The 15,116-nt window shown below is 37.7% G+C and overlaps 1 protein-coding gene across 1 annotated transcript; it reads left to right on the top strand.

The window, feature by feature from the left end:
- The first annotated feature begins 1,715 nt into the window (after window positions 1-1,715).
- Window positions 1,716-5,828, top strand: LOC110464792 (myb-like protein X). Its single transcript, XM_021520217.1, has 4 exons — window positions 1,716-1,724; window positions 4,675-4,827; window positions 5,154-5,537; window positions 5,583-5,828. Exons 1-4 carry the CDS (start codon window positions 1,716-1,718, stop codon window positions 5,826-5,828), a joined length of 792 nt encoding a protein of 263 aa, XP_021375892.1.
- The last annotated feature ends 9,288 nt before the right edge of the window (window positions 5,829-15,116 follow it).

Genomic DNA, 15,116 nt, shown 5'->3' with positions numbered 1-15,116 from the left:
CCCCCCCACACACACACACACACACTTTTCGGATAAAATAAAGCTACTATGGTGTGAAGACGTAGATGCAGAGGAAGGGGCGCGTACATGCCTACTATTTCGGAAAAAAAGATAAGCTAATATCACTGGAATACATGCATTCGTACAAATTCAAAAGATCATCACAAAATGTTGAGATCCACGCAATTTGAAGCGTAAGATATTGAAAATTTTAATTAATCAATTTGTTATGCATATATATTCCATGAATACAGCAAAAGTTTCGAAGCTAACCCAAACCAATGTTTCGTTGTATGAAGTGACTGATCGGCACCCGTGTAGCCAGGATTCTGTCCAATTTTTCCAAAGACGAAATACAAGCTTATCAAGATTCAGCATTACAATCTTTCCGGATACCAATTAATGAAAGGTATACGGATCTGCCTCGTTTGTATTGAATTCCTAAATTTGACCAAATTCCTTATAAACAGCATTTTATCGCTGGCTCTTCTAGCTGCTCTCCTAGGCGATATTAATATATGGCTGTAATCTGTTTTGGAGCATTTTGGCGAAAAGCACAACAAAAGCCAAAATAGTATTATCGAGAGTTCGTTGTTGACATCGTCATCGTTTAGTTCAGTGGCGAGATTTTCTGGCACGCGCGGGTCAAATGTAAACAGTAAAATAGGGATGGCAGGCATATAATATATACAATACGTTTTCAAATTGCGTGGAACGAAAAATAACCTTCAAAAGCCGAATGAGGACAGCCAATGGAGACAAGAGGTGGAGAGGATAAGATGTTCAAGTTCAGATAAGGAATCAAGGAATCAATGAAGCTCTCATTCAAACGGAAATGGAGTGGCATGAATGTAAAAGATCAGGAATAGTAAAGCTTTTACGTATCTATGTCTAAGGAACGCAAGGTTTTCATAGGGTATAATTAATTAAAGGAAAGGTAATAGCATCACGGTTCATTTGTGATAAAGTTTTCTTTCCTAGGATCTATGGACCATATGTTATTTATAATGCGGCTTTAAACGAATCCGTTAATTAATAAAGTGTCTAGGCCGAAAGTACCGAATCGGGACTGGACTGACATAGATAACGCCATACATAAAAACATAGAAAGTAGCGTACTATGATAACGTTGACCTATAATTTGTTACTGTGACCTTGAACTTTGTGGAACTTGTGAGTAGTATGTGAACCTGTCTAGTCATGATACACTGGAGAAACATTGTAATGATGTAGAGTATGACCTTTGGAACAATCAACTATGAGTGGTAAGCGACACAGTATTGTCATGATACATATATTTATGAAGTTTATCGAAAATGTTTAGCCGTTCAGTTCAAAATTCCTAGGTAATCATTTGTATCATACATTGGATTAACCATGCCTTTTAGGTTGCTGTGACATTTGAGTGTGAAAAAACAAATCTGAAATTAGTACGCGTCACACCGTTTAGTCACGTGCATCTAATTACGTGATTTATGAAGTTTTATAAAACTGTTCAATCATATAGAATACGGATTGTTATCATTTGACCAATTATCTATGATGTGGTATTTCAGATATTATTGCTGAGATTAGTAGACGGGATATTATTATCCTCCGATATCACAAAAAGGGGACAAAGGATAATATTTTGCATGCTTTTGTATGTGAAAGAAAGTTCCTATCCCCTAATTACATTTTGTTCATTAGTAAATTTCACTTTCTGATTAGAAAAAATGGCGTCGGTATTGCTGCGATCCTTGAATCGATCTAGTTATCCGTGTTCTGCATCAGAAATCATGGACAAAACGGCGTGTATGTTTGTTAAATCAGTTCCAGGCTTGACAGAACATGTGTACCGGAACACTCTCCTAATCGAGTAATCAATGAAAGTTTATCATTAGGAAGCGTGACAGTGTCATGTTGTCTTATACGCACGAACGAAACGATTACCTACTGCTAATTACTATACGTGTTTATTTTCCGGCATATGTTGTAGATGTCGCTCCATGGTGAAGAAAGTGAGCCGTGATGGGAAAGGATTGTCAATATATACTACAATTTAGTGTGTATCTGATGACGTAATAAGTTTGAAAGTAGACATACTTTTGAAAAGTATATTTTCATTTTCACTGAAAGTTTCTCTCTAATCATTGTCAGGAGAAATTGCGTTCATAGAGCTATGAACGCAGTTTGATCGGCGTCATTATTAAGCTTCTCCTCCCGCTTCGATTAACATGTCCATTAAGTTAAACATTTTGTTACTTACCCAAACATAACAGTTATCAATTCCTTGGTTGGCTGCCATTATAAGATACAGTTATATTTCGATGTTTATCAAATCTGCGTGAGTCTTCGTGGAAGGTAAAAGGTGAGAAGGAAAATGGTATGTAAGGCAGAACAAACAAACTCATTTATTTTTGTTATTTACTCGAGCAACTTAATATCCATATTCCATCGATATTATGATGCTTCTGATGCTCAACCATAATCTTCAATCTGCAAAATGGCCGAATAAAAAATCGGTAAAACACGTATAAAACTACTCACACAGCTTATTATAATTTTCATATGTGAATTATACTATAAAAATATCGATCACTTCTATATAAGGACGATTTATGTCCGCATCGTTTCTCATCCATAATTTAACAGTGTGTCCCTTCGGTGGCAAGTTAAAAAAGGAAGATTTGCATAACGCTCACGTGCGACGTGTCTACATGTAACGTCATGAAGCCAAATGTACGCATCGCTTCATCGTGTTATGTATTGAAGTTAGACATTTCATTATTTTCCAATCTAAACTAAAATCATTTCCGATTTAATTCGGAGATAAAGAACACTAAAAAGTTCGTTGAAATATTTCAAACGTCAAGGAGGGGGTAACCCCATATTTCCGGGTTTATTGCGAAGGGATAAACTATAAATCCATATCACCGGGAGAGAAAAGCGAAGAAAACAAACTGGGATAAGTCGTCGATTTCATCGCTTTTGACATTAAACTATTTTCAAAAGTTATCCTGATAAGATATAAGATAAGTAGACTTCATTCGATTTGTTATATTTATGCTCCAATATTACCGCCCTGCTACTTTTGAGGGGGCGCCAATGTCATCTGGTTAAACATTTTTGAGCACTTACCTCGATTATATCGTCTGAACCATACACAGCATGATGATTAAACGACTGCCGTGGCCTCGTTTTGATACGTTGAACAATTACCAACTCCGAATTACTTAAAAAAAACCGCCACAAAACTTACAAAACAGGTGTGACACTTGTCGTGTGAAAGTTAACAGTCTTCCCATTGTTTAGCCCTTTAATAATAATATTATCCCGGGATTTGCTCAAATATGTAACCGGTATTTTATCTTAGAATCGAAAATACCTTTTTCTATTACCTAAATACATAATAAAACCCGGTACAACAAACGAAATAAATCCTAAAAATATATATAAAAAAAATAAATTAAAAAATTAAAAGATAGAAATAGATAATATAAAAAATCCTCACTTTCTTCTGCTTTTTGACAATTTTTCTGATCAATTCACCTTCTTTCACTCACAAGACCACAACTCCATTTGATTACTCTAGGTGATATTTTAAAGCAACAGCAAATACAACAACCACGTTTTATAATACATCGTAAAATTAATTTAGGGTGAATCCCTACTAAAGAAATGTTCGTGATAAAAGCTTTCATTATCATCTTAAGCGTTTGATGCAAAGAACTCTCCTACATCTTCAGAGAAACTTTGTGTGTGGATGTTACACTTAACTTCAGATTTGTTTAAGTAAGACCATGGCTGCATACAAATTATTCTTATATGCATCACTAAAACACAGATGAAAGAAAAATGGAAATTAAAGCTCGGTAGAAAGGAGGAAAATGTATAGGGGGTTGTCATGGTGTACTTACATTTGATGGTAAATCATTTTACATATCACATGGATTTCTACTCCACCTCTTCATCGAGCGATAGTCCGATGAAGTCCAATTTATTTTCAGTCTTTAGGTGATCCTCAACCATACTGTAACTGCAAAGAACAACTTTATAATGAGAAATAATTCAGGACGCCATTTTACTTTTACACGATACCATCTTTATCTGCGAGAGTAATAGGCGACAATGTCATCTTGACACTTACGACCGCGTTGGAGTATGGCATGGCACTCGTCCCCCCCACCCCCGCCCCCAACACACACAAATCTAGAAATACCTCTACATCACCATGTTATCATCATGTTGCTTAGTTGTGGCTGCTGCTACTATCACCTCGTCCTTAGACCTGTCAATGAACAGAAGTGTACGGGAAGGATATTTCGAGATCCACTCAGAAAATGGACTTGTGAAAAATAGCCAAATTAAAAAAGTGACATGCAAGACCAACACGGAAAGCGATACATAAATAGTGAAAATAACCTGATTGTGGAAGCTACAAACAACGTGAAGCGATAGCAACACGGAAAAGCAACTATTATCTGGGGTATTGGAAAGTGACAACAAACAAAAAGCAACTAATAAGGCAAACCGAAAAACAACACTAAAAAGCAACAAACAGAGTGAGCCGACCAACAAAAATAGCGACAAATAGAGTGAGGCGACAAACAAGTAAAGCGACAAATAGAGTGAGGCGACCAACCAGAAAGTAATAAATAGAGTGAGGTGACAAACAAGAAAAGCGACAAATAGAGTGAGGCGACCAGCCAGATAAGTAACAAACAGAGTGAAGCGACCAACCAGATAAGTAACAAACAGAGTGAGGCGACCAACCAGAAAAGTAACAAACAGAGTGAGGCGACCAACCAGAAAAGTAGCAAACAGAGTGAGGCGACCAACCAGAAAGTAATAAATAGAGTGAGGTGACCAACCAGAAAAGTCACAAAAAGAGTGAGGCGACCAGCCAGAAAAGCGACAAATAGAGTGACGTGACCAACCAGATAAGTAACAAACAGAGTGAGGCGACCAGCCAGAAAAGCGACAAATAGAGTGAGGTGACCAACCAGAAAAGCAACAAACAGAGTGAGGCGACCAGCCAGAAAGGCGACAAACAGAGTGAGGTGACCAACCAGATAAGTAACAAACAGAGTGAGGCGACCAGCCAGAAAAGCGACAAATAGAGTGAGGCGACCAACCAGAAAAGCAACAAACAGAGTTGGGCGACCAACCAGAAAAGCGACAAACAGAGTGAGGCAACCAACCAGAAAAGCGACAAACAGAGTGAGGCGCCCAACCAGAAAAGCGACAAACAGAGTGAGGCGACCAACAAGAAAAGCAACAAACCGAGTGAGGCGACCAACCAGAAAAGCGACAAACACAGTGAGGCGACCAACCAGAAAAGTAACAAACAGAGTTGGGCGACCAACCAGAAAAGCGACAAACAGAGCGAGGCGACCAACCAGAAAAGCAACAAACCGAGTGAGGCGACCAACCAGAAAAGCGACAAACAAAGTGAGGCGACCAACCAGAAAAGCAACAAATCGAGTGAGGCGACCAACCAGAAAAGCGACAAACATAGTGAGGCGACCAACCAGAAAAGTAACAAACAGAGTAAGGCAACCAACCAGAAAAGAAACAAATAGAGTGAGGCGACCAACCAGAAAAGCGACAAAAAGAGTGAGGCGACCAACCAGAAAAGCAACAAACCGAGTGAGGCGACCGACCAGAAAAGCGACAAACAGAGTGAGGCGACCAACAAGAAAAGCAACAAACCGAGTGAGGCGACCAACCAGAAAAGCGACAAACAGAGTGAGGCGACCAACCAGAAAAGCGACAAACATAGTGAGGCGACCAACCAGAAAAGTAACAAACAGAGTAAGGCAACCAACCAGAAAAGTAACAAATAGAGTGAGGCGACCAACCAGAAAAGCGACAAACAGAGTGAGGCGACCAACATGGGACATGAAAAAACAATAAGAAGCAATAAACACAGAGCAGCGGCAAACAAATGTTATACACATGTTTGTACACAATATCTGTTATTTCAAACTTAATGAATTGGTCAAACATTAACCATGTGTCTTCATGATAGAATTTCTACTGCGAACAAATCATCGACTTTAATCAATAGCAGCAGATTTTTTGTTCAAGACAAATAACAAAAATAAAAGTATAAAATCACCTAGTCTATCCCATTTTTAAAACAAAAGCAAAACAGCAAAAGCGCGTGTTTTTAGCTTCATACGGAGAGTGATTTATGGGGAAATCGTACATCCGTAAGTATGATTAGCTGTTGACGTAACCGATTTTGTAAGTGGTTAGAAAGGATGACCTGGCGGCTAAAGTACATTGATATTATCTAACTTCTACAAGTACCGGTAATGGCAACGTCATCTCCAGGTACTAGACATGAAACCCTCGAGACATTGTCCGGTTAACGTGCGGAAACCGGTGAAGAAAGTGTTCCTGTGAAAGTGAATATAGTGAGTTAACGTCAACATCGTAACCGAACAGAACAGGGATTTTAACGTCATATAGAGTGACGTGTCATAAGTCGTTCACGTTACGTTATCACTTTTCATCCCAGCATTAAAGCTACCCTTTGAGGTAATTCCCATAGAGACAATGTTACATTTTGTCGTAAAAATAGTTTTGCCAAGTAACCCATCATGGTTAAAATTTTATGAAACGGATAATTATATTAATATTACCAAGATTTTTTTTTCTAGCTTCGTGATCGATTTCATCAATTTTTGAGGATAAAACCCCGAAGCCAGTAAAATTAATTTCCCCAAACTATATCCACAGAGAATCCACCTGGAAAATGACGTAACGTGACAGACCTATGGCATGACTGTTTAAACGGGGAATTCAAATAAACGTTGACATCTTGACCATATATAGTGCCGAGTTAGGAGTAAGCGTCGACTCCGTGATGTTATAGAGCCTGGAAGCTAAACGTTCATCCCGTGAACAGACTTGGAATGTGTCGACCCCTTTACCATATAGAGCCTGAAGATGTTTATGTCGACCCCTTTACCGTATAGAGCCTGAAGATGTTTACGTCGACCTCGTTACCAAGTAGAGCCTGAAGATGTTTAAGTCGATCCCGTTACCATATAGAGCCTGAAGGTGTTTATGTCAAATCCGTTACCATATAGAGCCTGAAGATGTTTACGTCAACCCCGTTACCATATAGAGCCTGAAGATGTTTTTGTCGACCCCGTTACCATATAGAGCCTGAAGATGTTTATGTCGACCCCGTTACCATATAGAGCCTGAAGATGTTTATGTCGACCCCGTTACCATATAGAGCCTGAAGATGTTTATGTCGACCCCGTTACCATATAGAGCCTGAAGATGTTTATGTCGACCCCGTTACCATATAGAGCCTGAAGATGTTTATGTCGACCCCGTTACCATATAGAGCCTGAAGATGTTTATGTCGACCCCGTTACCATATAGAGCCTGAAGATGTTTATGTCGACCCCGTTACCATATAGAGCCTGAAGATGTTTATGTCGACCCCGTTACCATATAGAGCCTGAAGATGTTTATGTCGACCCCGTTACCATATAGAGCCTGAAGATGTTTATGTCGACCCCGTTACCATATAGAGCCTGAAGATGTTTATGTCGACCCCGTTACCATATAGAGCCTGAAGATGTTTATGTCGACCCCGTTACCATATAGAGCCTGAAGATGTTTATGTCGACCCCGTTACCATATAGAGCCTGAAGATGTTTATGTCGACCCCGTTACCATATAGAGCCTGAAGATGTTTATGTCGACCCCGTTACCATATAGAGCCTGAAGATGTTTATGTCGACCCCGTTACCATATAGAGCCTGAAGATGTTTATGTCGACCCCGTTACCATATAGAGCCTGAAGATGTTTATGTCGACCCCGTTACCATATAGAGCCTGAAGATGTTTATGTCGACCCCGTTACCATATAGAGCCTGAAGATGTTTATGTCGACCCCGTTACCATATAGAGCCTGAAGATGTTTATGTCGACCCCGTTACCATATAGAGCCTGAAGATGTTTATGTCGACCCCGTTACCATATAGAGCCTGAAGATGTTTATGTCGACCCCGTTACCATATAGAGCCTGAAGATGTTTATGTCGACCCCGTTACCATATAGAGCCTGAAGATGTTTATGTCGACCCCGTTACCATATAGAGCCTGAAGATGTTTATGTCGACCCCGTTACCATATAGAGCCTGAAGATGTTTATGTCGACCCCGTTACCATATAGAGCCTGAAGATGTTTATGTCGACCCCGTTACCATATAGAGCCTGAAGATGTTTATGTCGACCCCGTTACCATATAGAGCCTGAAGATGTTTATGTCGACCCCGTTACCATATAGAGCCTGAAGATGTTTATGTCGACCCCGTTACCATATAGAGCCTGAAGATGTTTATGTCGACCCCGTTACCATATAGAGCCTGAAGATGTTTATGTCGACCCCGTTACCATATAGAGCCTGAAGATGTTTATGTCGACCCCGTTACCATATAGAGCCTGAAGATGTTTATGTCGACCCCGTTACCATATAGAGCCTGAAGATGTTTATGTCGACCCCGTTACCATATAGAGCCTGAAGATGTTTATGTCGACCCCGTTACCATATAGAGCCTGAAGATGTTTATGTCGACCCCGTTACCATATAGAGCCTGAAGATGTTTATGTCGACCCCGTTACCATATAGAGCCTGAAGATGTTTATGTCGACCCCGTTACCATATAGAGCCTGAAGATGTTTATGTCGACCCCGTTACCATATAGAGCCTGAAGATGTTTATGTCGACCCCGTTACCATATAGAGCCTGAAGATGTTTATGTCGACCCCGTTACCATATAGAGCCTGAAGATGTTTATGTCGACCCCGTTACCATATAGAGCCTGAAGATGTTTATGTCGACCCCGTTACCATATAGAGCCTGAAGATGTTTATGTCGACCCCGTTACCATATAGAGCCTGAAGATGTTTATGTCGACCCCGTTACCATATAGAGCCTGAAGATGTTTATGTCGACCCCGTTACCATATAGAGCCTGAAGATGTTTATGTCGACCCCGTTACCATATAGAGCCTGAAGATGTTTATGTCGACCCCGTTACCATATAGAGCCTGAAGATGTTTATGTCGACCCCGTTACCATATAGAGCCTGAAGATGTTTATGTCGACCCCGTTACCATATAGAGCCTGAAGATGTTTATGTCGACCCCGTTACCATATAGAGCCTGAAGATGTTTATGTCGACCCCGTTACCATATAGAGCCTGAAGATGTTTATGTCGACCCCGTTACAATATAGAGCCTGAAGATGTGTATGTCGACCCCGTTACAATATAGAGCCTGAAGATGTTTATGTCGACCCCGTTACCATATAGAGCCTGAAGATGTTTACGTCGACCCCGTTACAATATAGAGCCTGAAGATGTGTATGTCGATCCCGTTACCATATAGAGCCTGAAGATGTTTATGTCGACCCCGTTTCCATATAGAGCCTGAAGATGTTAATGTCGACCCCGTTACCATATAGAGCCTGAAGATGTTTATGTCGTCCCCGTTACCATATAGAGCCTGAAGATGTTGATGTCGACCCCGTTACCATATAGAGCCTGAAGATGTGTATGTCGACCCCGTTACCATATAGAGCCTGAAGATGTTGATGTCGACCCCGTTACCATATAGAGCCTGAAGATGTTTACGTCGACCCCGTTACAATAGAGCCTGAAGATGTGTATGTCGATCCCGTTACCATATAGAGCCTGAAGATGTTTATGTCGACCCCGTTACCATATAGAGCCTGAAGATGTTAATGTCGACCCCGTTACCATATAGAGCCTGAAGATGTTTATGTCGTCCCCGTTACCATATAGAGCCTGAATATGTTTACGTCGATCATATTCCCGTGGAGAGATTATGAAGTTAACGTCGACTCCATAACATAGAGACGTAGGAGTTCACGTACACCACGTGACCGTGAAAAGACCAAGTTTTGCGTCACATAAAATCCAATAAGAAAATAACATAACGTGATAGACCTGTGGCATCTCGCTGTATAAACGGGGAATTTAAATTAACGTTGACATCGTGGTCTTATACCATCGACTCCAAGACCATATAGACGGTTCGTTTACGTCGATTCCGTGACCGTCTAGAGACAATTGACTGTGTTTGGAGTACAGCTTACACGTCGATATGATTACAAGACAGAGAAGTAAAGTGAACAACACACGCGGGTAACACAACAATCTAAAACCTTCTCAAGTTACAGCAATCCCAGCAACGTCACATTGTTGCTCAAACACCTGCTGGCGGAAACACTTTAGGTCGTTCTAACAAGAGTACCGCGGTGCGGAACAAACAAAGGACAAGAACTTTTGCAAAAATTGACGAATCAAAATTCTTTTAGGGGAGACAAAACTTCATATCATGATTATAATGTAAACCAAGTTTCAAAGAGATCCGTTGAAAATTGTAGGAGAAGATTGCCAGATAAAAGTCAAATACTGAAATAAACAAAGGGCAATAACTTTAGCAAAAATTGTTGAATCAAAATTCTTTTCAAGGAAACACAACAACATATCACGATTAGTTAGCCTACTAAGTTTTAAAGAAATCCGTCAAAAAATGTAGGAGAAGATCTCCGGACAAAAAAACAATTACTGAAATGAACAAAGGGCAATAACTTTTGGAAAAATTGTCGAATCAAAATTCTTTTAAGGGAGACACAACTTCATATCATGATTATAATGTATACCAAGTTTCAAAGAGATTGGTCGAAAAATGTAGGAGAAGATTGCCGGACAAACAAAAGTTTATGTCGGACGGACAGATGGACAACCCCATACCATAATACTTCCGTTAAATTTGACGGGCGTATAAAAAGGGATCCTAGAAGGATCTTGGTGCCCACCATGAAAGGATCTTAATCATATCTACAAAAAATAATATTGTTATTTCTTTGCTTTACATTTTCCATACAGGTACTATTACCCATTCCCATATTTGAAATCCTAAACGGAAACCTGTCCATTACCTTAACCCTCCTAATGTCACATGTTATTTGCCCTCCTCATTGTATAAGATTTGTCAATGAGGGATGAATTCTCATAAGGGTCAGGGGTATTTTAATAAGGGGATCAAGAGGAACATATATATTAAATGTATCAAAAATACCTCCAGTACTTTCTGAGAAGCTTAAAAGAGATGACAAAACTTAACCCTTTCATCCCTATGTAACTTTAGTAGACTCTACCATGCATTGATCTGGATGAGTCCATTATGGTCTAAAGTGGTGAAAGGGTTAAAATGGAAGATGGCAACCAGTTGGCAGTTTTTTTTTTCCAGTCAGTCTTAAAAGTGAACATGCACACATAGAGTCCAAGGGTCCTATATATTTAATTCAGAAAGATCCCTCAAGTACTTTCTGAGAAAAAGGGATAACAAGTCTTCAACTGTCAAAATCCCACATGGCAATCAGCTGGCCATTTTGTTTCCAATCTGTCTCAAAATGATCATGAACAACTGGAGATAAATAGAAAGTTGTTTATCTGGAAAAGATCCCTCCAGTACAATGTACATTTAAGTAGTTTCTTAGAAATAGCAATAACAAACCTTAAATGTCAAAATCCAAGATTGCCACCTGCTGGCCATTTTGTTTCTGCACAACTAGAGACCAAGGGGAACATACATATTTCATTTCAGAAAGATCCCTCCAGTACTTTCTGAGAAACATCCCTCCATTGCTTTTGAGAAATAGCAATAACAAGTATTGTTAAAGGACAGACCATGAATGCAGGGTGATTTGAATAGCCTAGCTACCATATAATGATGGTGGGCTCAGAATAACAGGACAATATTACTAGACTGGATGGTCTGGTGGTGCAGTGGATAGCTACTCATAATTACTGCATTACAAGGTGTGGTTTTATATCAGGTATCCCAGACAAACCAATTTTCCGGTATCCCAGACATGACATTTTACTTGAGTTCAACTTTCTAGTAACATAGTTTTGGTATGCATCCATCCAGCACCAAAGGTTTGATTGAAAATTAGTAATTATATGCTCCCCAGTCCTGTCTTCCTCCCTACCCCACACACCTTACTTACAAGGAGTATACAAATTAAATTAACTACAAACACACAATTGATATTACATAATTTATTGTTTGATACTTTCCTACAATATGTTTCAAAAATTGTGTTAAAGTTTTAGAGAAGTAAAACTTGTACATGGCTTGATATTACAGCTAACTTACTTGGATGAATTGTCATGAATATCAACAATTAACAGAAAATATGACTCAACTCCTACTATTAAAGTGATACTTCTGCCACAGTGAATACACATTTTCATAGTCCTCTTAAACTGACCATATTGCAGGCTCCAAACTTCTGATTGGTCGTCAGTACCATAAGCAGGTGACGATCAGAATTTCGGAGCCTGTGATTATGGTCAGTTATAGCAGACTAACTGTATCACACTGCAAGGCAAACCTACAAACACACCTACATTATAGGATGTAGTTTGATTTCAACTGATGAACTCCTTTTAAACCTTACTCACACTCACAAAATCTATTTTAAACATGTTATATTGATGAAAAATCTTCCTGCATAGGTGTCTGTTCTGGTAAACAGACCACAGGGGGATACACATCAGCTTTTTCCATATACCTAGTCACCTGCAATTAGTAAGATTTAGAGATCTTACCTGGTATGACAGTGACTTCACCATTACATTGTTTTCAAAATAATTTGTTATCTAATGTTCAAAATTATTACATCTTATGTAAGCTTAGTCTTTTATGTGTACTGATGGATATTGGGAAGTGTCACACCCTGGTTTACAATTTTGGGGAAAAAGGCTACAAAAAGCCTCAAATGTACACCGCTAGGAAGCACTTAATGTCATGCACAGCCTTACTCTGCTTTATGTAAAACAATGCTGTTTGACATATAATGTCATTTGAAATATACTAATGATGACTGACACATAAAATAGTTTAACCCAATTGAATGATATTATTTTGCCATGTATAATATTGGTGTTTTAGATATAAAATTGGCTTCTTCTATTTAATTAAAACCAAATGTTGGATAACCTAGCTAGAGAAAAAAGGTGTAGGAATCCAGGAAAGGAAATTATAGATTGCATGAGAATAGAAAAGGTGATGATACAGAATTTAAAACAGGATTAAAGAACGTCAATAAATACCACTGTAGCCATCAACCCGATCAACAACAAAGCAGATACAGGCACTGTTTAAACAATAGGTTTAAAACAGCTAGAACAAAACAATTCTGTTTGGCATGAAATACATAATTAATATGGTGAAAATGTTGCTGTGTAAAAATATTGTGTGCACTATTGTTTGACATGATACTGTTGTTCAATATATAGAGAGCATTGTTACTTGATGTATTACAATGATTGATGTTTCATGTTATTTGACTTATAACATTGATGTTTCATGTTATTTGACTTATAACATTGACGTTTCATGTTATTTGACTTATAACATTGACATTTTATGTTATTTGACTTATAACATTGACGTTTCATGTTATTTGACTTATAACATTGACATTTCATGTTGTTTGACTTATAACATTGATGTTTCATGTTATTTTACTTATAACATTGATGTTTCATGTTATTTGACTTATAACATTGATGTTTCATGTTATTTGACTTATAGCATTGATGTTTCATGTTTCTTTGACATAAAACAACATTGCTTGATGTATAACAATATTGAATCAGGTTTATTTAACTCATTCACCCCTGAAGTTTCATAATGAACTATTCCAACCTTTGAATTGGAAGAGTTCAAATGTGTCTTCAGGGGTGTGTGTTAATATATATAACAATGTTGCTTGATGTATAATTTTGCTTGATGTATAACAATGTTGTATCAGGTTTATTTAATATATATAACAATGTCGCTTGATGTATAATTTTGTTAATGTTTAAAGTATAACAATGTTGCTTGATGTATAATTTTGTTAATGTTTAAAGTATAACAATGTCGCTTGGTGTATAATTTTGTTAATGTTTAAAGTATAACAATGTTGCTTGATGTATAATTTTGTTAATGTTTCAAGTATAACAATGTTGCTTGATGTATAATTTTGTTAATGTTTAAAGTATAACAATGTTGCTAGATGTATAATTTTGTTATTGTTTAAAGTATAACAATGCTGCTTAACGTATAATTTTGTTAATGTTTCAAGTATAACAATGTTGCTAGATGTATAATTTTGTTATTGTTTAAAGTATAACCATGTTGCTTGGTGTATAATTATGTTAATGTTTAAAGGATAACAATGTCGCTTGGTGGATAATTTTGTTAATGCTTAAAGTATAACAATGACGCTTGGTGTATAATTATGTTAATGTTTAAAGGATAACAATGTCGCTTGGGGTATAATTTTGTTAATGTTTAAAGTATAACAATGTCGCTTGATGTATAATTTTGTTAATTTTTAAAGTATAACAATGTTGCTTAGTGTATAATTTTGTTAATGTTTAAAGTATAACAATGTCGCTTGATGTATAATTTTGTTTGATGCATATAAAGTGTATTTGATGTGTAACAATGTTCCTCCAGTATATATTTTGTTCTGATGTAATATAATTTTATTTTATATCTATAATGTTTGTTGTAGATATAGAACACATTTGTTTGTTGTATGATGGTTGTGTTTGAAGTAAAAAATGTTTTATCTATCTAGTTAAAAAACAATGTGGTGTGTAGCTGTAAGAAAGATGATAAAATACATTACAAATTAAAAATAATTCAATCAGCACAAGCTTAAAATATGTCATCTTACAAATATCATGTGTAACGACCAATATACTGGGCCACGTACTGCACTCCACAAAGCTTACATCATTTTGAGACATTCCGTTTCGTATACGAGGATCTTGCTAGTCAGCCACCATCACATTACATGGAACGGGATGTTTTTATGACTAAATCTATTAATGATTTGACTCTGCTGGCATTCAACTGATTGGGACTTTGTGAATGTTATTTGATATCAATGATAAAAGGTCTATTCCATCTTTTCGTATTGCAGAGTTATCTTCTCTTGTGAGCAGGTATCGATTGTTACGTCATTTGTTTGGGAACAACGGAACTTTCTCACACAAACCAATGACGTAAC

Source organism: Mizuhopecten yessoensis, unplaced genomic scaffold, assembly GCF_002113885.1.
Source record: "Mizuhopecten yessoensis strain PY_sf001 unplaced genomic scaffold, ASM211388v2 scaffold11033, whole genome shotgun sequence".
Taxonomy (NCBI): Eukaryota; Metazoa; Mollusca; class Bivalvia; order Pectinida; family Pectinidae; genus Mizuhopecten; species Mizuhopecten yessoensis.
Note: the sequence above shows the minus strand (reverse complement) of the source record. Positions and strands in the feature narration are given on the sequence as shown.

What these genes read in the sequence shown, in the direction of transcription:
- LOC110464792 (XM_021520217.1), top strand. An exon ending in GTGAGGCGACCAACCAGAAA is followed by an intron (nt 4,828 to 5,153) that starts GTAATAAATAGA and finishes GCGACCAACCAG; the next exon opens with AAAAGCGACAAACAGAGTGA. An exon ending in AAAGTAACAAACAGAGTAAG is followed by an intron (nt 5,538 to 5,582) that starts GCAACCAACCAG and finishes GCGACCAACCAG; the next exon opens with AAAAGCGACAAAAAGAGTGA.